The following is a 26,478-nucleotide window of genomic DNA, read 5'->3' as shown; positions in this document are numbered from 1 at the left end:
AGTGGACAGTATAGGTGGAGCCAATGAATGGGAGGCTGGTTTGTGTGATGGACTGGGCTATGTTCATGACCCTTTGTAGTTTTAGCGGTCTTGGTCAGGGCAGGAGCCATACCAACCTGTGATACATCCGGAAAGGATGCTATTTATTTCTGGTAGGCCTGTTATTTACACCAGTGACAGGGCCCTACTTTCTAAGATTAGGTATAAAGGTATTTTTCAGGCAGGTGTCTGTGCCATTAAGGGTGCTGGTGTATCCAGGTCAGAAGAGGAAAGGGTAACTTATTTGGTGTCACAAATAGACTGTCTAATTGCCCAAGAAATTAAAAAATTAAACTCCATCCTCAAAGAATTTGGTATCCATACTGCCAATGATTACATGGCATCCCTTCTATTCATGTCGCTATTGCAGAAATGACTTTTCATTCTGCAATAGCGGAATTTTTCCCATTTACATTATGCGTTCACTGAAAATACAATGGCTATTTAAGTGGGATGATAAAAGGACACGAATTCTACATAACCGTGACCTTCCCAAATGTCCACGCCCATCCGACAGGGAAATCCAGGTAAGTTGAATTAGGTGACTTTACCTGGAGTGCCGCAGGGGAATTTTGCCCTGGGTCAAAAAGGAAAAAAGTCCAAAGAATTGCCACTTGGGGAAGGTACCAGAAGCTAGCGGATAAATGTGGAGCGGCGTTTCGAATACCTTAAGGAGAGGAGGAAGAACATTGTCAGCGAAGTGAAGTGAAAAACAAATTGCATTTGTTGACAGGTGTTCTCTCATGGGTTGCTGTATTCATGTGCTGGAGAATATTAGAATCAACTGCCCTGGATTTCTGCTCTCAAAGATACAGAACAATCTGGGTGGAAATTGAGGCAGCCCTCATTCACATGGGGTTTCCACCTCTTTGCATTTTTGCATTGCATTTCAGTGCTAGTAGATAATATTCCCTGGAAATGAAGGGAATACATCAAATAATATTTCCCCCACCTTGTGCATCCTAGCAATAATGGGTGCAAGGTTTGCCTGTGTGGGAGGGGCACATACAATTTAAACAGTCTGTTTTCCTACTCCAAGCATCGCTCTTTTTCGAAATGTGGTCTTCTTCTGAAACCCCCCGCCCCCGGTGGTATAGCCAGCCCGCTTACCCTGCAGTGAGGTGTTGCGAGCAGTTTCCACGCCCCAGGCAGGTGCAGCAGCTGTGTCATAAGAGGCTTAGGCATCTGTCCAAAGTAAATAAATGCTCCTGTCTTAGAAACTGGGCTGAAATAGCAGGTGTACGGAAGTCATGCCTCGCTGAGAATATGCTGCCATTGTGGTAGAAAATAAATTGGATGCCTGACATTCAGAAACAATCAGTGGCTGTGGGAATTAGCTTGAACCCAAAGCAGTGTAGCCAACTTGTTTTTTTCTTCCCCTGAAACCACATAACATTAGACACGAGGTTCCAAAAAGGCAAAACCAATGTCCTCTTTGTTCTACTCTGTTTGCAGCGTAAAGTGCAGATCTAGCATTGTCGTGAACAGAATTGAATAGTCCTCTCGGCTCTGACCCTTGTGTACATTCTAAAGAGAATTAAATAGTCCACGCTGCTCTAACATTTAGCTATATGCTAAACAGAATTAAATAGTTCACTCTTCCTAATCCTTACGTACATACTAAACAGAATTAAATGGTCCTTCTGCTCCAAGCTTTGTGTATATTGTAACTGGAGCTCTGAAGCTGGATACGACAGGGTTACCTAAAATTAAAATTTTTCATTTTCTAAAAATAAAAGGTTTTTACTACAGGAATGGTAAAAGTCAGGCAGTCACAACCAATGATCCATTACATTGGAGCACAGGTTTTAATTACATCCCCCATTTCCTTTCACATGCAAAATCCTTTACAAGAGGTTGGTGATAAACCTGTTCTTGACAATGAAAACGGGAGTCATAGAGTCAGAGACGTTTACAGCATGGAAACAGGCCTCTGACCTTTTGGAGTGCTGGTCAAGCTCTCAGTCTGTTCCACTGTTTGAGCCTTTTACCCGGTGCAGGTAGCCAGCAAGATAATGTTTTGCCACTTCAAAATCTGCTGTGGGTGGAAAATTGTTAATGTACACTTATAAAATTTGTTTCTCTGCTTATATTTAGTAGAAGTATTAACCTGTGCATTAATACAATTAAAGTTGGAGGGGTTTCTGAGGTGGCTGGGTATCGCCGAAATTTCAGGCAATACAAGATTCACGAAGCCAGTGTCTCAGTTTAAAGACATAATTTTTATTTTGACCAGCAGCTGCTAGGAGAAATCATCAAAGGGTCAGGGCAACTCCCAAGATGGAGCAGCTACACCTCTCTAATGAGCTCTGATGTATACAAGTCATATCAGATCAATGATAGGTTTTTCTTATCAATTACTCCGGCCTTACATTAGCTTTAAATAAATCATCTTCAATATACATAAATCAACATAATACCTGCCATATACCTTAGCCAATTGGATTTTGCCACTGGCATAATGACATGTTATTAGTCCGTAGAATCCGGAAGCTAACTCCAGTCCTGGCTGACCTCACTTCCTCTATCCCTTAGCAACCAGAGACACTAGCCCAAAGTTCAAATGAATTTTCCCATAAATTCTCCCAAAGGTCACTGCCAAACCAGATTAACACATGACTCCATGTCTGGGCATACATCCATCTTATCTGAACGTTGAATAAACCCTATTCATGAAGTCTGATTAAGTGTTCTACATGTTCTAACCATTAGAAACTTCGTTGATAAAACTTAGCATATTCCCAAGGTTTTAATATCCTCTTAGAACATGGCTCTGTCCTAATGCCCTTTACCATTATGCTTTGAGACAATTTGTATTTGGCTACAGTGAACAATGATTCTTAAAAATTCATTGATACATTCAAAATGTCAGCATATATGTTTTTACTCACTTGTTTAAATCTTTTATTGCATTTCATATATTTGTAAACTGCCTTCTTGTTAGTTTATAATTATGTTTGAAAGTCATTTAATTAAATACTCAGTAAGTCATCTCGCAACACCAGATTAAAGTCCAACAGGTTTATTTGGTCGCACAAGCTTTCAGAGCATTTCCCCTTCATCAGGTGAGTGAAGAGTTCTGTTCACAAACTGGGCATATATGCACACAAACTCAATTACAAGATAATGGTTGGAATCCGAGTCTTAACAGGTAATCAAATCTTTACAGGTGCAGACAATGTGAACGGAGAGAAGATTAAGTACAGGCTAAAGATTTTGCATGCCTATTCTGCACACATGAGGACAGCCTCAACCAGGATCTTGGGTTCATGTCACACTATCTGTAACCCCCACAACTTGCCTGGCTTGCAAAATCTCACTAACTGTCCTGGCTGGAGACAATTCATACGTCTTCAACCTGTAAACAAATTGCGTGGAGGGTGTGGAGAGTCTGCAGAAGGATCTAGATAGGCTGGGCGAATGGGCCAGGAACTGGCAAATGGAATTTAATGTTGGCAAGTGCGAGGTGGTCCACTTTGGTAGGAATAATGGTAGGAAGGACTATTACTTACGTGGCGAAAAACTGCAGCAGGCGACGGTGCAGAGGGACCTCGGGGTCCTTGTGCATGAGTTGCAAAAACCCAGCCTGCAGGTGCAGCAGGTGGTCAGGAAGGCGAATGGGATGCTGGCCTTCATAGCGAGGGGGATTGAATATAAAAGTAGGGAGGTCTTGCTGCAGCTGTATAGGGCACTGGTGAGGCCGCAGCTGGAGTACTGTGTGCAGTTTTGGTCACCGCACTTACGCAAGGATATTTTGGCCTTGGAGGGAGTGCAGAGGAGGTTTACTAGGCTGATACCGGAGTTGAGGGGGTTGAGCTATGAGGAGAGGCTGAATAAACTAGGCTTGTACTCGTTAGAGTTTAGAAGAATGAGGGGAGATCTCATTGAGATGTATAAGATGATGAATGGGATGGATAGGATAGAAGTGGAGAGACTCTTCCCACTCAGAAAGGACAGTAGGACTAGGAGGCATAGCCTCAAGATAAAGGGGGGGCAGTTTAGAATGGAGTTGAGGAGGAACTTCTTCACTCAAAGGGTGGTGAATCTCTGGAATTCTCTGCCCGTTGAAGTGGTGGAGGCTGCCTCGCTAAATATTTTTAAGACGCGGGTTGATGGGTTTTTGATAAGCAAGGGGATTAAGGGTTATGGGGAGAGGGCGGGAATGTGGAACTGAGCCACGACAGATCAGCCATGATCTTATTGAATGGCGGGGCAGGCTCGAAGGGCTAGATGGCCTACTCCTGCTCCTATTTCTTATGTTCTTATGTTCTGTACGTAATCTTCTCTCCACTCATATTGTCTGCATCTGTAAAGACTTGATTACCTGTTAAGACTCGGATTCCAACCATTATCTTGTATTTGAGTTTGTGTGTATGTATGCCCTGTTTGTGAACAGAACTCTTCACTCACCTGATGAAGGGGCAGTGCTCCGAAAGTTTGTGCTACCAAATAAACCTGTTGGACTTTAACCTGGTGCTGTGAGACTACTTACTGTGCCTCCCCAGTCCAATGCCGACAACTCCACATCATAACTCAATGCTGGCAGTTCTAAAGAACATAAGAACATAAGAACATAAGAAATAGGAGCAGGAGTAGGCCATCTAGCCCTTCGAGCCTGCCCCGCCATTCAATAAGATCATGGCTGATCTGTTGTGGCTCAGTTCCACTTTCCCGCCCTCTCCCCATAACCCTTAATCCCCTCTCTTATCAAAAACCCATCAACCCGCTTCTTAAAAATATTTAGTGAGGCAGCCTCCACCACTTCAACGGGCAGAGAATTCCAGAGATTCACCACCCTTTGAGTGAAGAAGTTCCTCCTCAACTCCGTTCTAAACCGCCTCCCCTTTATCTTGAGGCTGTGCCCCCCAGTCCTACTGTCTTTTTTGAGCGGGAAGAGTCTCTCCACCTCTATCCTATCCATCCCATTCATCATCTTATACGTCTCAATGAGATCTCCCCTCATTCTTCTAAACTCTAGCGAGTACAAGCCTAGTTTATTCAGCCTCTCCTCATAGCTCAACCCCCTCAACTCCGGTATCAGCCTAGTAAACCTCCTCTGCACTCCCTCCAGGGCCAAAATATCCTTGCACAGGTGCGGCGCCCAAAACTGCACACAGTACTCCAGCTGCGGCCTCACCAATGCCCTTTACAGCTGCAGCAAGACCTCCCTACTTTTATATTCAATCCCCCTCGCTATGAAGGCCAGCATCCCATTCGCCTTCCTGACCACCTGCTGCACCTGCAAGCTGGGTTTTTGCGACTCATGCACAAGGACCCCGAGGTCCCTCTGCACCGTCGCCTGCTGCAGTTTTTCGCCACGTAAGTAATAGTCCTTCCTACCATTCTTCTGTTAGTGCCTTAATGTCTAATGGTTTAAATATCTTTACTAACCTTTTAGAATTCCTCCCTTACACAAGGGAACTTTATAAGAACTTTTTCATACCGTTATATGGTTATATCGTGCCCCACTAGTGTTATGTTTTAAGCTTCAATGCTGAAATATTTTTTACTTTGGATGCAGTTACACTTTATATCCAGTGTCGGATTGTATCTGTGCAGTGTGACCTTCAGTGAAACATTGTGCTTGGGGCAACTTTTTAATGCTTGAATACAGATCAGCAACAAAGTAGCATTGCATGAGTGCACGCCTGGAGACAAATTCCGCTAATCTATCATATCAAAAGCAAACTAACAGTAAAAAAGATTGAAAAGTCATATTGCAAATGACCCAGGAAACCAGGGGATCCTTGTCAGATGGAATTGTGCAACTTAACACTATATTCTGCACCCTCTCCTTTCCTTCTCCCCTGTCTACTCTATGAATGGTATGCTTTGTCTGTATAGTGCACAAAAACTTTTCTCTATCTCAACAATAAATCAAATCTAACCAAAACTTAAAGCCAATCTCTCCTTACGGATGGCGGGGCGGGGGGGGGGCGGGGAAGGGCTGGATATTGCTACTTTCGCAGGGCTGGGAATGCGATCCGGATTGGCTGGAGGTGTACTCCAAAGTAAGGTTCTAAAAATCCCCAAACCCCAGCCATAAGTGGGGTCAGAATAAAGGGAAATACAATTCAGTAACTTGTTGCATCAGGATTTATGCTGCTGATTTGTTTTAAATTTGTAATAAAGTTGAAGAGGTTTTGTTTCAGCGGTGTAAATATTAAAAAGGTCATTGAAGTCCCTATTCATTGGACCTATGTTTGATAAGGGACCGAGGCTGCTGCAAGCATGACCCCGGCTTGAATTGCATGAATCTGTGTGGAGTCTACACATTCTCCCCGTGTCTGCATGGGTTTCCTCCGGGTGCGCCAGTTTCTTCCCAGTCCAAAGGTGTGCGGGTTAGATGAATTGGCCATGCTAACTTCGCCCTTAGTGTCAGGGGGCTTAGCAGGGTAAACAGATGGGGTTATGTGGATAGGACCTGGGAGGGATTGTAGTCGATGCAGATTCGATGGGACGAACGGCCTCCTTCTGCGCTGTAGGATTCTATGATTGTATGAAAACATCGGATTTTCATCGGAAAATCAAATCAAAATACATTCGAAATAACAATGAAATGGAGCGAGCATTTGGGACTGTGATTCCTTCCAAAGGGACAGGAGAACTCGCTTTCTCAACTGCTGAAACCAGTCCTATGTGAACGTCGCGCTCTAAGTTCATTGGAGAGACAGCAAAGTACAAACTCCCCTCCCTCCACCCCAAACACACACAAGGGGCATCATATATTGACAGGCGGGCAAAGATTTCAGATCCACTCAGCACACTGTATCTGAGTTAAAATCATACTGAGGCTGTGTCTCTGAGACCACCATAAAGTGCTGTCTTCCGATGTGAAGGGAAAGACGTGGAAGTTTTCAGTGTGCGAGTGGAGACGCTGCCTCTGGGTTAGCTGTGTACTTTCAGCAGCCTGCCGACAGGGACCGTCAGCCGCCGCTTTGTCCAATAACAGGGAGATGTAGAAACATTGTTTCCCCCCCCTCCCCCCGCCACCCACCCCCCCCTATCCTCCCCGCCTCCTCATCCCCACCATCCATAAAAGATCACTCTGACAGCCTGGGCTCATTCAGAGTTGGCCGCACGCTACGTAAAGTGGCGTTTGCTACGTGCCGGGGCGATCTGTGCAAGAGCCAGGGCTCCAGTGAGTGAGTGAGCGCACAGCAAAGCAGCCAGGAGGCAATTGCATTCTTTAAGACACTCTGCCGGGAAAAAAAGCTTTAAGTGTTCAGAGCCTGCGAGTTCAATTTCCATGAGGTACTGTGGACATGTTTCCAGTCTGGAACAAGGGTTAATTTTTCACCTAAAAAAACGCCGATTATGGGGTGTATAGGCTCCAAAACAACTATTGGTAAGCTTTGCTTTCTTCTTGTGGACAGAGCAGGGTCTGCCGGCCTTTGAGGCAGTGATCAGGCTGTATGTAGACTGCTGCTGCTGCTGAAGTGCAGCTTTCAGACCCCCCCCTCCCCCCACCCCGCTTCTCTGCAGGTTTAATGTTCTCCAGCAATGGTCTTCATTGACACGGCTGGGGATGAGATCCCCATGTATATGCAGCATAATGTCTCTCCGTTATCCATGTTATGAAGCAATGCCAGTTATTCTTAACCGCAGGAAGCCCAGTCTTGCTCGAAGCCTTGCTTTGAAAGGAATCAATCGGTTTACAACCATGATCTCCGCCAGCAAGTAGCAAGACTTAGTTCTACCCCCGGCCCCCCGCCCCATCGCGCCCGCAGCCTTTTTGCTGTCCAGTGGAAGATGTTTTTAACCCCATCGGGTCAGATTTTCCTGTCACCACCATCTTTGAAGCAATTTGTCCGAATGGATGGTTTTAAAGCTGGCGTCTCTCCACAATTGTGTGGGCCCCCTTTCATCGCAAATGTTAAAATGCGTCCACGATTCTGCTTTATGTTCAGTCACTGGAGAGAGAGAGGGAGAAGTCTTCAGGTCCCCACCTCCCCCCACCCCGCCTCTGCCTTTGGCTGCAGGAACAGCGGGATCTCCGCTGATATTGCATAGCCAAAGACTTTACACCTCAGAGCTTATGTTCAACACACCGGTGAATATTATTCACAAAGAGACCAGTCGGGGGTGGAGGAGGGGGGGGGGGATCCCTTACAATTTGGGAGAAGCATGTCACATAACAGGGATGAGATAGTCTTACCCTATAGACTTTGTTACACACGCCAAGGTGTTCCTTCAGAAAGCTGGTAGTAATGGATGTGTTGGGGCTGTGGACATGATGTTGAGCCTCAGTCAACACTGGCCTCTGGGTGAGACGGGAGGATAGTGAGGACTTGATTGAATTGGACGCGGTGGCGAAATGAACTTTCCAGAACCATTGTTTGCTTCAATGAGATGGGGTGGAAAATATCAGATAAAACAGACAAAGCGACGGCCACGGAGAGAGACATCTTCCCTTTGGGCGTGGCTGATTCCCGGAGCCGCCGATCCTTCCAAGTGTCAGTGGGATTGAGGCAAGGGGTGCTCTCTGTAAGGCCAACAGCCCTGCTTCAGTGAGAGGCAGCAGCAGGGCTGGCCAGGTCTCGCTGCGGCAACCAAGTTCTGAACAGTGCGTTAAAAAGATCTTTTACCATCGCTAACTGGCTCATTGAAGAGTATTCTCTGCGGAGAGCACGCCTCGCTCCCTCTGCCACTAGCAGAATGGATGGCGTAGATGTTTCCGCTTTTGCATTTGGATGTGATTTCTAATACAGTTTAGAGCAGTTTAACACAATGGTGATCCATCCAGATACATGCACTTTGATCGCCTCGGCTGTGAATTGGGGGTGGGGGGTGGTGGTTGTAGACGCTAAATAAGCAGGAATCACCAAGAGTCAAATGTGCCAGACTTCCCTCACACTTTGCACATATCTCATTCTTATTTAATCACCAAATAGCGGCCATTTTCTCCCCAGGGACCATTGAACACTGACTTCAATAAAGAGTACGGTGACCATGAAAACTGCCCCCATACTTAGACCCGGTCTTTCTCACCGGGAGGGGGTTTTCATTCTCCCGTTCTGTTGTATTTGTCAGATGATGACGATCCTGGGGGAATATTTTCAATGCGCCGCTCGCTGTATGTGTGTTATTTCTGTCTAATGATGAGGATTACAGCTTTATAAAGAGGCTCAAACCAGGGACATTGTTATTGAGCTCCCTACTTTGAATGAAAGCATTTGATTGCCGCGGTGTGGGGAGGTTTCAGTTAGCCGGCCGGTGCTGAAATAACAGCGAATTACGTTTCACGCTTTGTATATTTCACACCAAACAGTATTCAGCCATTGTGTGAATTCTGTTTATGCTTTCCTCTCACCAAGTAAATGCCCATCCCCAGCCGTCTCCTTGGTAAATTATTCCCGTTTCCCTTATATTTTGTAAATAAAACCAAATAGTTCAAATAGCTACATCGAATTGATTTGGAAACACACGCTGTTCATTACGACTACATCCACCTGATATTAGAGCTAAACAGTCTGCAATTGAGCTTTGCTGACTAAAATGTAATGCCTTTAAGGAACCCCAGATTATAAAGTTTATTTATTAGTGTAGGCTTACCTGAACACTGCAATGAAGTTACTGTGAAAATCCCCACACTCCTGCACCTGTTCAGGTACACTGAGGGAAAATTTAGCATGGCCAATGCACGTACATCGGACTGTGAGAGGAAACCGGAGCACACCCATGCAAACACGGGGAGAACGTGCAGACTCGGCACAGTGACCCAAGCAAAGAACTGAACCCGGGTCCCTAGTGCTGTGAGGTAGCAGTGCTAACCACTGTGCCACCATGCCGTCCACATTGACTAGTGACTTTAGAAAAGTGCAGAAAGACTGAGATTAAGATGACTTGTTGATCTGGCCGTATCATCATTTGCGTTGCTGTAAAGTTCGGCTTAAAACTCAAAACCTTCACCAAAAATTTGCTGAAACGACAATTGAGATTGTAAGAGAGGGTGAAAATGAAGCCGAAATGTTCACATAGGATCAAGCAATGCGAGAAGGAAAGGGCAGCCAAGATGTTATTCACTGCATCCATTTGCAATGCATTTCTGCGCTTTTCCTGTTTAATTTTCCGGTGATTAACTTGATTTAGAATAGGACATGTGATGTTAGAAGGATGTTGCTTTGTTTGAGCGGCTAACTGCCGCTAAGGAAGTGTTGAAGAAATCAGAAAAATGTAGGTTGAGACGAGGGAGGCAATTCTCTTCAACTATCCCATCATGGAGCTTAATTATCCCTGAAGCTGCTGGCAGAATATTCAAAACATTCCTCGCTCCGAGTGTAGGAGTTTCTTCAGGACCTCGGTTCCAATGTTGCTCCTCACTCAGTGAATTCCGTCAATGTGGTTCAGGCCCCCAGGTATACGGTACTTTGAGAGAAGGGGGGCTGACTGTGTTTTGTGTGCAGCTGCAGGGAGAACAGTTCTGTCCATTAGTAAGGGAGCAGAGAATTTTCAGTTGGATTGATCAATCTTTCCCAGCATAATATAGTGTCGTTGTCATAATATTTCTATTGTAATCAGTCCAGTGTGTTCGATCGAAAACCCCGGGCCTCCTTATGTTTGATTTATAGTGTGTTCATTTGTTTACTGTAGATTGGACCAGCGTGGAGTTTTATTTTAGTAAACAGTGATAATGGGTTCATCTGGATAACTAATGAAAATGTGTTGAAACCATCTTCACTTTGACATTCTCCCTCTATCTTTCATTGACACTTTGCTAAGCAGCAATGGGGCTGGGGGGGTGTCACATAAACATCAACTGATATGTGCATTTAAGATACAAGGTAAGTAAACCACTGGTAAAATCCATTGAAGATGGGATTTGTTTGATTTGTTTAGGCTTCCAGTTGTACAAATATATTTAATAACAAATCGGTGGTGTTTTTTTTCGACCGTGTTAATTGGCCTCACAGTACACAGCACAGGGCACCTCTTTTGGATGCAGACAGGGAAAGCAAACATCAGGCCAGCAGTGTCAACACGTTGTCGGGGGAATAGCCGTGATTAATTATTAAATATTACGTGCGTAATTCCAAGCATGTATATGGTCCTGTGCCCAAAGTGTTGTTTCTAACGCATCGTGTGGGCACGAAATCGCAATTAGACCTTACTCCGGGCATGCAGACCCTGCATGTCGAGATTGTCTGCTGGCTCCCCCCGCCCCCCTGCTTCCTTCATACCTCGCCTGTGTGGCAGTTGCGAATAAAATTGCAAATCGATTGGTTTCCTTGGCAACCTGCATTGCCGTGCTCCGGTATTGTGCTAATCTGCCCTGAATCTCAGCATGCTATTGTGTTTTGGGAGAGGGCGAGCCAGCAGCGCTGTTTAAACCTGTGCGCACAGAGCCAGAGGATATGTTGCGATATCTCCCCCTGTTTTACAAACAAATTGATTCAAATACATCGAATTAATTGACAAGGCACTAGGACTGGAACACACGCACACACACACAAAACAGCGCCGGTTTCTTAGGCTTTATTGGAAAGACGTATGATTTCGACCTGTTATAGTCTTAAAAATTTGGAACTTGTTGGTGGCTTAGGGGGTTATATTAAGAATGGAAGAATCGGGGAAACACTAAAAAAAATTAGTTGTGTATTTCCGCTGTGCTAAACATTTCCTGGATGAATGTAGTGTTGCATTCTGTCTTTCACAGTGGCAGTTGATACTACCTTACGTGTGGAGTGGAAGGAAGTGAAGTCAGCTGCAGCTCTCTTCCCACTGGGAAACACTACGACTTCTCTAGTGCGAAGGCTAGCACACCAGACATCAGTAGACAGCCCGGAGACTGCTGAGGTGCTGCTTTTTCCCTTTTGGATGTGCACTTATAGAGCTAAAAAAAAAGTAATGATAAAGACATGATTGTAGTACAAGTGATACAGATTTTAAACGTCTGTCTGACAAATCCGCGAATCCCCCAATAAATGGCAGAAATTATTGATTCTCCTGGGGCTGGGGCGGGGGGGAGTCAGGGAAATTAGCTGGGGTTTAAATCTTTTTCAAATGTTAAAATGCAAGCGTTTTAACTAAGTGAGATTTGCTATTGATCTGCTTTCTAGTTTGATTTCTGTTGGGATGTGTGGACTGGCATTTGAGAATGGCATGAGTTAGTCAGGTATTCTGTTTCCTAGAAAGGAGAGCCATCTTCTCAAAATTTTCCCTTTATTAGTTTCAGTTTTATTAGCTGAAAGTGCAGTTTTAGTCAACCTAATAAACCTTCACATAATTGCTCCCAACTATTTCTCACCTATCTTTTACTTTAGGACTAACACCATCATGTACCTCAGCAATTTTTATTGTGAGACAGAAGTATAGTTGATCTTATCCTAACTACTTGGGCTCCAAACATATTTTTTGTTCCATAATTAAAATTCTACAATTGCAAAAGCTTATTATCTATTGTTTTAAATGAACAAAAAAGTTTACTTATGCCCTCAGAACCCCGCAGAGCACCCCAGCTAACAAGTGATTCATTTCATTCAAGGTTGCTCTTTTTAATATGATTATTATTTAATTTTTCATTTTATAAGCGTAATACATAACCATAAAGAAAATACTATTGATCATATTCAGCAGGGATTTATTCCCTTTAGTAACGTAACATGGTAATGAAATTAATACGCTGCTTAAAATGGATGATATACATTTTTTCTGTTGTGATCCTTCCACTTTTGAAATTCCCAATCAAACAAACATTTTGATGGTGTTTGTGCTGATCAGAGAAGTCCTGGAAAAGGCAACGCAAACCTATATTAGGTTTTCATTGTTGTCGGCACGGTGTCACAGTGGTTAGCACTGTTGCCTCACAGCACCAAGGATCAGGGCTTGGGTCAGTGTGGAGTCTGCATGTTCTCCCTGTATCTGTTTGGGGGTGTTCTGGTTTCCTCCCACAGTCATAAGACCATAAGATAGAGGAGCAGATTTAGGCCACTTGGCCCATTGAGTCTGCTCTGCCATTCAATCATAACCCCATATTAATCAAGAGCCTAACATTGGTCATGCTAAATTCTCCCTCAGTGTATCCAAACAGGTGCTGTAGTGTGGTGCCTAGGGGATTTTCACAGTAACTTCATTGCAGTGTTAATGTAAACGTACTTGTGACCAATAAAAAAAAACCTCGTCACAGGGCACAGTATGAGGCTTCATCTAATCTATTGCAACAATGGCACAAAAATTGCAATGGCGGCCCAGTGAATGGCACCTGTTTAATTTCAATGATATTTTGCATGGCAACTTGTTGCGAATATAGGTTGGAAATTGCTTAGTGCCTTCTACAGGGCATCTGGGATCTGAGTGAACAGGGTAAGAAAATCTGTATCACCTTAACCAATCAGTATGAATGATTGTGAAATTAACAGCACAGGATCTGAGCAAGAGAATGTAAATTAGAATGATAAATACATTGCAAAATAAGGTACGGAGAGATAAAGAAAGAATTAATTCTAAGAATTAATGATAAAGAAAACTCCCAACTATTAAAACCTGAAGACATGAGACTATACTTTTATTACAGTTCATTCAGTAATTAACGGCCATCGTCTTTTTAAAAGTCTACTTAAACTTGAAATGCCAACTTTTTCTGCGACAAGTTTACTTTTTATCACTGCAATTACAGGAACTTCACAACACTTAATGCATCCGAGTGGGGACTCAGGCAAGGAGATGCCTTTTTTGCGAAAGTGATGGCAGAACCTGTATTGATGTTGTATTTGAACGTTAATAACAAAGAATGCCATCAGTTTGACTGACAGGAAGTTTTGAACCAATGTATTTTAGCCCCAGTCTCAAAAAGGTACATTAACTGTTGTACTGAATTGCGATATTTATCTGTTTCCCACACCAATCACAGTAGCTGTTTTAAGGTTGTCCATTTTGGTGCTCAGATAAATTGGCATAATTTTTGTTTTCACCTCTTGGATAAAACCTGCACATTATAGAAGCAGACCAATCGTTCAATTTTATTATAGTTCTAAAATAGGCAGGCAATTTGTTCTATCTGTTTAGTTTCCCAGTTAATCAGGGTGAAAATTATACCCCTTGTTTCAGCTGGCTCTTCAATGCAATGCACAGTTTTCTTTCCTGGAGTTAATTGGGCAAAAAATAGGTTTCACCGTAAAATCTTAGCATATTTAAGTTTGTTATTACATTTCATGGCCAGTTAACAGACCTTAACATTAGACGTGCACTTAACCAATATGGATTGGTGGAGATGAGGAAAATACTTAACTTTATAATTTCTAATAGTAAGCCAAAATAGCTAAGGGACAATAAAGCCAATGAGGAAGAAGACAGTGCAGAAGCAATGTGCGTATATTTGTAGTTTTGAGGTTTAATGTTTTATTCATACAGTAACACATTACTATGTAATTCTTGAACTTTGCAGAGTGTGAAGTGACAAGCTTAAAATTGTTCAGGGCATACAGATTCCTTGGAGATGGCAACACTATAAGGGTTAAAGGAGGGTGAATATCCCATTATATCTCAGCTGGCCATAATGCAAAGATACAATATAGCACAGTAAATCATGAAATCTTTCTTTTTCTATCTGATCATGGTAATTAACTTATCTGAATTGCCTAGCTCCTAGCTGAATGAGACTTTGAAATATAATGAAAGCCTAGGGGAGTATGACTAGTGTGTAAAACATCCATTGGGACTGCTTCTTGCAGATGAACCACCGAGTAAACAAGCACTGAATATTTTTAATTGTTGGTGAATTGCATGCAGAAGCAACTTGAGATTTTTACAATTTTATTTTACATAATCTCTGTACAAATACCAGGAATTGATTAATCATAAACATCTCCAGAAAATAATACATTTTACTGACAAAATAGAAATAATATTATATTTAAAAGTAGATATTTTACATAACAGCTTTGATTTAGAAAATCTTTGAATTGAGCCTACTATTATGTATTGTCAGGAAATTATTAGAACCAGGATTGTACTGATGGGTAATAATGAAGAAAATGCAAGTCAAACAGAGATGAAAAAAATGTTGAATGCAACATCCAGCAGGCTAAATTATTGGGTGGCACAGAGGTGAACACTGCCATCTCACAGCATCAGGGCCCCACATTCAATTCCAGCCTTGGGTGACAGTCAATGTGGAGTTTGCATGTTCTTCCCATGTCTGCGTGGGTTTCCTCCAGGTGCTCTGGTTGCACCCACTGTCCAACAACGTGCAGGTTAGGTAGATTGGCCATGCTAAATTACCCCTTAGTGTCCCAAGGAGGGCAGTTTAGGGGGATTTGTAGGGTTGCAGCAATAGGGCCTGGGTGGGATACTGTGTCAGTGTTGGTGCAGACTTAATGGGCCAAATGACCTCCTGCACTGTAGGGAGTCTATGATTTCTTTCTTTTCACAATTATTATTTATTCTTCTGCAGCTAGTAACCTTTGATAAATTACGGTTCTGTGCGTGCTGGCACCTTGCACAGATGTGCAAACTGAAACACTGAATGTTGGTAGACTGTTTTATCAAGAGCCCATGGTAGAGTGGAATGTAAATGAGTCCCATCCTCTCTTCACCTAAGATCCATGTATGCTGTTTGCTACAGCAGTGGGTCAGCAGTGCTAACTACTGTCTACTGGGCCTTTCTGTGTACAGTGAAAGAACTGTTCTGCCGTTTGTGGTTTAACCACTGGGCGGCTCCTTAAACAACTATTTGTGGAGCATCACAACTGCATTAGCTCATGTAATATAAGCACCAATACTGGATTATGTTTTAAAACAGTAGGTTTTAGATTAGTTTGTTTTCAAAGTGTGATCTTCTCTCATTCAGTTTTACATTGCAAAAAGGAAGCTACTGCTATTTAGTTGAAGCCTTTCAGAATTAAATGTGTGTTTTTAGTCAATGGGAGAAATCAGTCCATAGTTTCTGGTTACCGTGAAATTGTAGTGAAAGACATGGCATATTATGAAATAGTTTTGATGCAAATGAATATAGAGTGTGTCTTGTTTGATGGCGATCTCTTTGTTTTGGAAGTGCTTTTTTTAGTCTTAACTAATTTCTGGTAGGTGGCTTATCTGCATTGATCAGGTATTAACGAGAGCAGTTGTCTGCCCAGCATTTTCATTTGAATCTTGAGTGCTGCGGCTTTCTGTAGCTGAAAAACAGCCTAAGACTTGTGTTCAAGATTCTTACAGATACATGGCTAGGTTTGGCTTAGTTAGAGGTTGCTTTCATACTGTTAATTTTATCTTTTAAACCTTTAGTTTGGTGATATTGCTGGAACAAAGAATTACAAATAACTAATATGGAAATAATATCAATTTGACAGTGATATTGTTGTTGTAAGATGTTTTGTGCTATATGTTTTAAACTTTTCTGCATTATGTTGCGTTACGTGGCACGAGGTTTAAAAATAAGCATTCCTTGTATTCAACCATTTCCTATAAAGTAATGAGCAGTATCTCTGTCCTTTTATTTTATTGTATTACACATATGCAATCTCAGAATTTGGACGTTGTATCAGGCTCAATGTGCTAGCTGACCTACCTTTACTTCTGATCTAGCTATGACTCCATTTAAAAATTCTTGTGTTCAAATCCATCCCTATTTTTGTATCAATATTCAAGAAGCTTGACATAACCCAGAACAAAGCAGCCCAGTAAATTATCAACCCAGTTGCCATCTTGAACATTCACTCCCTCCACCATCGATGCAGAGTTGCAGCAACATGTACGATCTACAAGATACATTGCAGCAACTATGGTGGCACAGTGGTTAGCACTGCTGCCTCACAACATCAGGGACCTGGGTTCAATTCCTGGCTTGGGTCACTTCCATGTGGAGTCTGCACATTCTCCCCTTGTGTTTCCTCAAGGTGCTCTAGTTTCCTCCTGTGGTACGAAAGACGTGCTGGTTAGGTGCATTGGCCATGCTAAATTCTCCATCACTGTACCCGTCCAGGTCCTGGAGTGTGCTGACGAGGAGATTTTCACAGTAACTTCATTGCAATGTTAATGTAAGTCTACTTGTGGCTAATAAATAAACTTTAACTTTAAACCAGCGACCTCCACCACCGAGAAGGGTAAGGACGACTGTTGTATGGGAACACAGCCTGCTTCACATTCCCCTCAAGCCACACACTATCTGGACTTGAAACAATATCACTGCTATTGCTGGGTCAAAACACTGGAATTCCCTTCCTGACTGCACTGTGGGTGTACCTACACCACATGGACTGCAACCATTCAAGAAGACAGCTTGGCAGCATCTTCTTAAGGGCACTTAGGGATCGGTAATAATGGCCTTGACAGTGACATCCACATCCCATGAACGAGTTTAAAAAAAACTTCCTTAATGTGATGACCCTCTGAGATTCCTGTATTCTTCTAATTATGACCTCTTGCACATCCTTGATTTTCACTCGCCCACCATTGGTTGCTGCTCCTGTAGTTGTTGGGCCCTAAATTCTGGAATTCTCTCCCTGACCATCTCTGTCTCTATCTCTCTCCGTCTTTAAGTCACTGCTTAAAACCTATCTCTTTGACCCCACTGTTGGTCATTTCTATGTTACTTGGTGTCAGATTTTGTCTGACAATTCAGGCATTTCTGGAAAGCACATTGGAATGTTTTTACTGCATTGAATGTGTAGTACAATCCTAAATTATCATTGTAACTGATGAAGATCTGGACTGAAGTTCCAAAGAAAATGATATAATCTGAGGGTTGATGCTAAAATCCGAACCCATGTTTATGCATGAATATTAATAATTCCTTCAAAATTTACGTGTGAGGTAAGTGTGGATTTATAGTAATATTTACCAAGCCATTGAGGCTTCATAACATACATAGCCTTACATAGTCTTTGCACCATTAACTAAGAACATAAGAAATAGGAGCAGGAGTAGGCCATCTAGCCCTTCGAGCCTGCCCTGCCATTCAACAAGGTCATGGCTGATCTGAAGTGGATCAGTTCCACTTTCCCGCTTTCTTCCCATAACCCTTAATTCCCTTGTCTATCAAAAACCTATCTAAATATAAAATATATTTAGTGAGGTAGCCTCCACCACTTCAACGGGCAGAGAATTCCAGAGATTCACCACCCTTTGAGTGAAGAAGTTCCTCCTCAACTCTGATCTAAACTGCTCCCCCCCCCTTATCTTGAGGCTGTGCCGTCTAGTCCTGCTATCCTTTCTAAGTGGGAAGAATCTCTCTACCTCTACCCTATCCATCCCTTTCATTATCTTATACGTCTCTATAAGATCCCCCCTCATCCTTCTAAATTCCAACGAGTACAGACCCAGTCTATTTAGTCTGTCTTCATAGTCCAACCCCCTCATCTCTGGTATCAGTCTAGTGAACCTCCTCTGCACTCCCTCCAAGGCCAAAATATCCTTGTGCACTATTGGGCATTAATCTCATAGATTGGAAAAATAAGAGTGTTAAATCGATTAATGTGTCCTTATAGGATTGCTTTTAGTTTGGAATTGATTGTGATTACAAATTCATGATTTAATTAATGGTTTGGGTTTAATTATTCAAAAGAACGCTTGCCAAACAAACTATTACACAATAATTTTGATTATTATAAACCTTTGGGAGTAGCATAGTTTTTTTTACTAGTAGTTCTGTTGACATCTGGTGAATTTCTGCTGGAATCACAGGAAATATTTACAGTGTCCCTATATTTTTCTGCATGTGTATCTATGCATTCAGACATGGAGCTATACTGTAATATTGAAATGAGGCTTGCTTGCCATGAAGAATGGATTATGATTCTATTCTTTATTGAGCCACAGTGTCACTGTGCCCCCAGATCAAGTGGAACTTCTCTTGACTGCAACTATTTGACTTGGGTTCATCATAATGTTGGTCTTATGTCTCCTCCTGTCAGTCACTCATTCCTCTTCCAATCCTATTGTATTTAAGTTTCTTGCCACCACATTGTTCCATCTGGTCCTAGGTCTTCCTGTTCTCTTTCTCCTAGGCAGTCCCATTTCCATTACTCGCCTCTTCACATTTCCTCCCTCTCTGTAACAGGTAACCAAACTATTGCAGTCTCTTTAATGCTCCCCCATTTTCCCAGAGGAGCTGGTTCCTCATTTTGTCCTTTCCTCCTCTCATTAGTATCCATTATTGTTCCTGTCTTCTTAATCTTGTCCATCTTTCTGCCCTGTAACATGGTGACATCACTCATTGTCTTGTGGATTCTTTGGCCAGGAGTTTCCAGCCCCACACCAGCCAAAGGTCCACTGACTTTGTGCGGGAATTGGAGCAGAAAGTCCTGGCCTTCCTTTCAGTTTCAGCGATACTTTTCTATCATACCACTCCAGTGCACTTCTTCCAGCTACTCCAACCAGAGCTAACCTGTTGTTTAAATTCCATTTCCATACTCGCAGCTTCTGCTACTGTTGACCCCAGGTATTTGAAACGACTCGCATTCTCCAAGTCTCCACCCTAACCTTACACCTTCACTCTGACCCTCCTCCCTAATCTCAAACTGACAGTCTATAAATTGGGATTTGGTCTATTGATCTTCATTAAGCATAGAATCCCTACAGTGCAGAAGAAAGCCATTCAGCCCATAATGTCTGTACTGACTCTCTGACAGAGCATCCAGCACAGGCCCTTTCACCCACAAAATCCCTGTAGCCCCTCACATTTACCATGACATCATCTAAGCTGCATATCTTGTGAGACTAAGGGGGAATGTAACATGGCTAATCCATCTAACCTGCACATCTTTGGAGTATGGGAGGAAACCGGAGCATCCAGAGGAAGCCCACGCAGACACAGGGAGAACATGCAAACTCAGCGACCCAAGCTGGAAATTGAACTCGGGTCCCTGGCACTGTGAGGCAGCATGCTAACCACTGTGCTCAGTGCTGTCCCTGCCAACCCCTGTCTCCCAGTGCTTTCCTCCAGTTCTCTGGATACTTAGTCATGTTCTCATCATTCCCACCACATTGCTCATTCTCATCTGCAAACACCATTGACTGCGGCACTTTCAATTTCATTTGCTCATGTAGAACACCCAGAACAATCTGGAGATTAGGAAGTGGAAGGGGCTGATTCTTGATGCAATCTAACTTTACCCCACCCCTCCACCAGTTGGATGGTAATTATTGTCCATTCCTCACAAGGTTTGTGCAGGGTTCTATACATTGCTCCCAGCGTAAGCGCCAACTGGGTGTCATTTTTTTTCCGTATTGCCCATCATCTGGATTTAGCAGATGGTTTTACAGCAAGATGCTGTTCCTGCTGTTAGCTGTCTCCATTTATTGGTCTTGGGGCCAGTGCTGATCCATGCTGACTTGCCTATATTAGTGGCCCAGATGAAGTATAACATCGATCCAATACCATGCAGCTTTCAATGACAGTGAAACATGAAGGCATACCTGCAACCATTTCCATTTGGCCTTTCTTTTTGTACAAACTTTGGGAGCAAGATTACCAAATGATTGTAAATTACCAACTAGTAAGGACTGGTTTTATGCTGTTGATCCCTTCAGTTTATTACATAAGAACATAAGAAATAGGAGCAGGAGTAGGCCATCTAGCCCTTCGAGCCTGCCCCGCCATTCAATAAGATCATGGCTGATCTGTTGTGGCTCAGTTCCACTTTCCCGCCCTCTCCCCATAACCCTTAATCCCCTCTCTTATCAAGAACCCATCAACCCGCTTCTTAAAAATATTTAGCGAGGCAGCCTCCACCACTTCAACGGGCAGAGAATTCCAGAGATTCACCACCCTTTGAGTGAAGAAGTTCCTCCTCAACTCCGTTCTAAACCGCCTCCCCTTTATCTTGAGGCTGTGCCCCCTAGTCCTAGTGTCTTTTTTGAGCGGGAAGAGTCTCTCCACCTCTATCCTATCCATCCCATTCATCATCTTATACGTCTCAATGAGATCTCCCCTCATTCTTCTAAACTCTAACGAGTACAAGCCTAGTTTATTCAGCCTCTCCTCATAGCTCAATCCCCTCAACTCCGGTATCAGCCTAGTAAACCTCCTCTGCACTCCCTCCAGGGCCAAAATATCCTTGCGCAGGTGCGGCGCCCAAAACTGCACACAGTACTCCAGCTGCGGCCTCACCAATGCCCTATACAGCTGCAGCAAGACCTCCCTACTTTTATATTCAATCCCCCTCGCTATGAAGGCCAGCATCCCATTCGCCTTCCTGACCACCTGCTGCACCTGCAAGCTGGGTTTTTGCGACTCATGCACAAGGACCCCGAGGTCCCTCTGCACCGTCGCCTGCTGCAGTTTTTCGCCACGTAAGTAATAGTCCTTCCTACCATTCTTCCTACCAAAGTGGACCACCTCACACTTGCCAACATTAAATTCCATTTGCCATTTCCTGGCCCATTCGCCCAGCCTATCTAGATCCTTCTGCAGACCCTTCCGCATAGTGCATTAAATCTCCTAACAAAATATCTTGACTTTTCTTATTGTCACTACTTAATAATCAGTAATTTGGAATTCCGACGTAAGCTTTTGCTCATCTCTCAGGTTCATCCAGTTGAAGGGTTTCCTCTCTGTGCTGTATATCCTTGGGAGAGACCAGAGGTAACAGCTAGAGAGCTGGAGGAGAAACCATTGTATGTGATTCTCTAATAGGAGTGAAAGCAGGTGAGTGCGCGATCCCAGCTAGCTGAATGATGGTAGAGAGGCATTGGAGAAGCCAAGATTGGGCCGCCTTGTGAAAAACTGCATACAGGTTGAGAAGGACGAGCTGGAGTAGTTTACCTTTTCTCAGTCATGCAGGATGTCATTTGTGATTACGATAAGAGCCATTCAGTACTGTGGCAGGAGTGGAGGATTCAGATATGGAGTTCTGTGAATATTTATCTTTGGTGGTAAACCTTTTTTAACTGTATTAATAAAACTGCACCCAATCATATCAAAATATATCTTTAGTTAAAAAAAAATTGCATCCTATTACACTGGCCAGTTGCACTGGTTCATTACGTGCAGGTTAGGTTCATTGGCCAAGCTAAATTGCCCCTTGGTGTCAGGGAAATATAATGGGTTACAGCGATAGGGCCTGGATGTGATTGCTGTCGGTGCAGATTCAATGAGCCGAATGGCCTCCTTCTGCACTATCAGGATTCTATGATCCTATGAATAATTTTGCATTTGTGATTATGCTAATTAATTTTAGTGTAAACTTGAAGGGTAACCTATCCATGAAATTTCAAACATACCAGAGGTCCAATTTTCTGATTGTACCCAATGCAGGACCTCTACCTAAAATATATGTACTTGATTGTAATAAATACTCACAGCATTGCTACACAAATGTAATATGTTATGTTGCTTTATGTTGTGAACTTTTAGCTGGTTGTGGATGTGATTCTGTGGGCATTGGCTTAATATATTGCACAGGTTATATAATATGGTATTGATCTCTCCTCCAATATTCAGTTCCTAAGCCTCTTCAATCCCACCGCTTGAAGAAATCAAATATTGTTTCCTGATGTGAAATAAGTTCCTCGAGGTCTATTACATGTGGTGTCCTCCTGTTATATTCTAGTTGTGCTGTTAAAAGTAAAAGCAATGAATTTCAGAGCTGGTGGTTTGGTCTATTGAAATCCTTTCTTACATAGGAAATATGTAATGTAAGCTGTGTGACACTGCTCGTTTTAGTTCTACCACTTTATATGCTACATTCTTGTTGAACATTATGGAGGATAATGCCCAGTATTTAATATCGCATGAATTATTAGGAGGTGGGAATAAGTTACTATAAAATGGAGCTTAGAATCCCTTTTTTGGCTAGAAATAGATACAGCTGATAGGGATTACCTGAACATGTGGAAAAAGCTTTATTTGTCAATCCAATTAAAACATGCTCTGTAGCCTAGAAATAACTGTTAGTACATGAAGACAACATGTTTGATAATGAATATAAGCAAATTACTGCGGATGCTGGAATCTGAAACCAAAAGAGAAAATGCTGGAAAATCTCAGCCGATCTGACAGCATCTGTAAGGAAAGAAAAGAGCTGACATTTTGAGTCTTTGAGGGTTGTCTGGACTCAAAACGTCAGCTCTTATGTTCAATAATGATGCACTTTCTCTGCTATTCTACTGAAAACACATTTAAATTAAATCGAGAATTTGTAACTGTCACAAATAGTATTTTTGTAACCAAAGCAATCATTTGAGCTGATCAGTATCAGCTATTATTGACTATTTTTTTTCATTCAACATTCATAATGTATTGTTATTTATCTATTTTGTTCCTGGCTGCTGCTGCTCCCAATCTGTCTAGACTGTATACATCACATAGGCGAGTTATGGATTTGTAGATTTGACCCCAGTGACACAGGGTGGGAATACTCATCCAGTTTCCCCCGTGCAATCTGGTTACAAAATGTTCCATCCAATAATGTGATTGAAAGTCATTATTATCTATGCCATTTCCTTTCATTTGTGCTTCGCTTGTCTTGGTTCTAATAACTTTTGACAGCCCTTTAAAGGTTCAACAGCCTCCAGGGTGGAAATACTTTACCCTTGTGCATGGAGGTTGAAGGCCATATTCTTTCATGGCTTCTGTCACTGGTAGAAATGGTCACTAGGTGGTGACACATTAAAAACTAAACTTTGTTTTCCAATTTTACCTTTTGGTTTTTGAAGAATTTTCTCAAAAGGAGTTGAATGAACCTGCTTGTTCATTGGTTCTGCCTTCCTGAACCATTGGAGGTGACTTTAAATTAGCACATTCCTCAGAGCCTGGCATTACCAATCACCAATGTGAAAGAATCACTCTCATGATACTAATAACCTTATAAGAAAAATGCAGTACAAATACACTCAGCCTAGGCAAAGTTATTATGAAATTAGATTGATGTAGCTGTGTTATTAGTCCCTCTTACAAAATGGACTTCCATATTTATAACCAGTAAAATATCTTTGAAATTCAATGACCCTCTTAATAGGTTCACACTGCAGTTCCAGAATGAGTGTGAAGGCCCAGATATGCTGATCCAACCTGCGCTGTCAATAACAGCAGGTTTTTTTCAAAATTTGAAACCTCTGTCCACCTGTCTCCATGAAGAAAACTCCCATCGCTGACCATTTCCATATCCCTGACCTCCCAAAAACCTTTAGAGTTATTTTGGAAGTCAGTACAGCAAAAGTAACAAGGTGTAAGTGAGGACTGCCATTGTGGGCTAGAGAGGTTTCTGACTACCCTACTCAGACATGAGTGAGAAGTAGGCATTCCCAGAAGCTTTGACTGCCTGAGATGTCCCCAGCCCCATGCTAAACAGGTCCCAGCCCTCCTGATCCTACTGTTTGTGGTGGGATTAGTTCTGGAGGCACAACTGGGCACAATCATGTAATTTTGTAATTTTTCATTTTTAAAAAATTCATTCATGGCATATGGGCTTCGCTGGCTGGCCAGCAATTATTGCCCACCCCTAGTTGCCTGAGGGCAGTTGAGAGTCAGTCATGTTGCTGTGGCTCTGGAGTCACATTAGATCAGACAAGGATGACAGATTTCTCTCCCTAAAGGACATTAGTAAACTGGATGGGTTTTTCCGACAATCGACAATAGTTGGTCATCAGGAGATTCTTAATCCCAGATTATTTTTTATTGAATTCAAATTCCAGCATTTGCTGTGGTGGGATTTGGATCCAGGTCCCCAGAACATTCACTGAGTTTCTGGATGAATAGAGTTGCGATAATACCACCTCCCTGAGCTTGTCTGCACCAAGGCAGTAACAGACTGAAAACCTGTTGTGCATCTCCCAGTAATGAACATAAAACAAAATATGAAAGTTACTTCCAAAAGATCATATACAGCTTGCACCATTTTTATATAATCTGGAAAACACATTTAAACTTTTCAGGACAACCTCCCATGTTGTGCGTTTAACCCAGTGAGTTTGTCTAGTAACACTGCAGAATATCAAAGGGACATTATGGTGAAAAAAATTCCATTTTGACCTGTTGCAATAGGGAAAAGAAACATCTTTGGTTCCAGCATTCCAGGCATGGAGTATTTCCTCTTGTAATCCTCTCCTGAGCCATGTAATCTTCAATCCTTGTACCAAGGCAGATGTTAAACCAATTCCATTTCAAAGTAGTTAATCATCATAGAATTAACTGATCTTAATTGGAAACTGTTTAACATATCCCAAGAATTTATAGAAAAAAATAAGGAGGTTAATTTTATGCCCGCATACTCTAGTTTTCTACTCAGTTTAAATAACATTGTATCTACATTCTGTCACGCATTTCAGCATTTTAACAAGATCAATAGATCCTCCTTTGAGAACAAGTTCAATTCTTCATCTTCATGGTTTAGTATCCTTGTCACTCTTTCTCAGAATCTTATTCAATTCGTCAAATATTCTTTTGAAGGCACAATGCCGAATTTGTGAGAGAAATAGTTCAAATGTGGCTTATCAGTATTTAGGTTAAAATAAACCCTTTTGAGTTATAATTTTAATTCTTGAATCTGCATGCCTCTGCCAAGGCCAGCATCATATGATCCATCTTTACTTGTCCTGAGGAGAAGATGGTGGGTCTTCCGTAAAGCGTCTCCTCACTGCAGTCTGTAACGGCTTGATACAAAGTAGTGCCTTCGGAGGGCAGTTAAGAGTGAACCACATTATTGTCACATATAATTGTCAGACTGGGTAAATACAGCAATTTGACTTCCCTAAAGGACATCAGTTAATCAGTACGGTGGCACAGTAGTTAGCGCTGCTGCCTCATAGCGCCAGGGACCTGGTTCAATTCTGGTTTTGGGTCAGTGTCTGTGTGGAGTTTGCACATTCTTCCTGCGTCTGTGTGGCTTTCCTCTGGGTGCTCCGGTTTCGTCCCACCGTCCAAAGATGTGCAAGTTAGGTGGATTGGCCATGCTAAATTGCCTCTTAGTGACAGGGATTAGCAGGGTAAATATGTGGGGTTACGGGGATAGGGCCTGGGTGGGATTGTGGTTAGTGCAGGCTCGATGGGCCAAATGGCTTCCTTCTGCAGTGTAGGGATTCTATAAATGAGTTTACGTTTTATGATAATCCAACAGCTTCCTGGTGACTTTTACTGATACCATATCAATTTTTAAAAACTTGAACTCAGGCTGCTATTGTGGGATTCAAGCTCAATCTCTGAATTAATAGTCCAGTAACATGTTGACTATATTGCCTAAAGTTAAAATGTAAAGCTTTCAACGTGCATTCCAGACTTGATAGAATTGTTATAACGCACATTTACTTTGTCTGACAGTTCAGTTTTAGTAATGTGAAGCAGTATTGACATAGGGGTGAGATTGTATGGCCTCTTCATCCCAAAAACTGAAATCCGACTCAAGATTAACAGACCTTTCCATGCTCCGCCCCTTAACCGCTCTGATTCCTGTGGTGGGTGGGCTGGTAAAATTCCAGCCTCGGTCTGGGGTAATTTCAAAGAGATTGCACTGCCATTTGTGTACTGGCATTTAAAATATTTTAAATAGGTAGGAACAGAGAGTTGTT

At 42.5% G+C, this 26,478-nt stretch overlaps 1 protein-coding gene across 4 annotated transcripts in view; it reads left to right on the top strand.

Moving 5' to 3' along the window:
- The first annotated feature begins 7,121 nt into the window (after nucleotides 1-7,121).
- Nucleotides 7,122-26,478, top strand: part of fam131ab (family with sequence similarity 131 member Ab) — a 51,837-nt gene continuing 32,480 nt past the window's right edge. Inside the window, exons 1-2 of one of the 4 annotated variants that reach the window (XM_080186464.1) lie at nucleotides 7,122-7,387; nucleotides 11,696-11,835. In XM_080186464.1, the coding sequence (XP_080042590.1) occupies nucleotides 7,357-7,387; nucleotides 11,696-11,835 (171 nt within the window). In that variant the 5' untranslated portion in view covers nucleotides 7,122-7,356. The remainder of the gene's footprint in view (nucleotides 7,388-11,695; nucleotides 11,836-26,478) is intronic. The other 3 variants (XM_080186465.1, XM_080186466.1, XM_080186467.1) reach the window with 3 other exon arrangements.

The sequence above is a fragment of the Carcharhinus amblyrhynchos genome, chromosome 3 (assembly GCF_965287045.1).
Source record: "Carcharhinus amblyrhynchos chromosome 3, sCarAmb.v2.hapA, whole genome shotgun sequence".
Classification (NCBI taxonomy): Eukaryota; Metazoa; Chordata; class Chondrichthyes; order Carcharhiniformes; family Carcharhinidae; genus Carcharhinus; species Carcharhinus amblyrhynchos.
The sequence above is the reverse complement of the archived record's forward strand: the minus strand, read 5'-3'. Positions and strand labels throughout refer to the sequence as shown.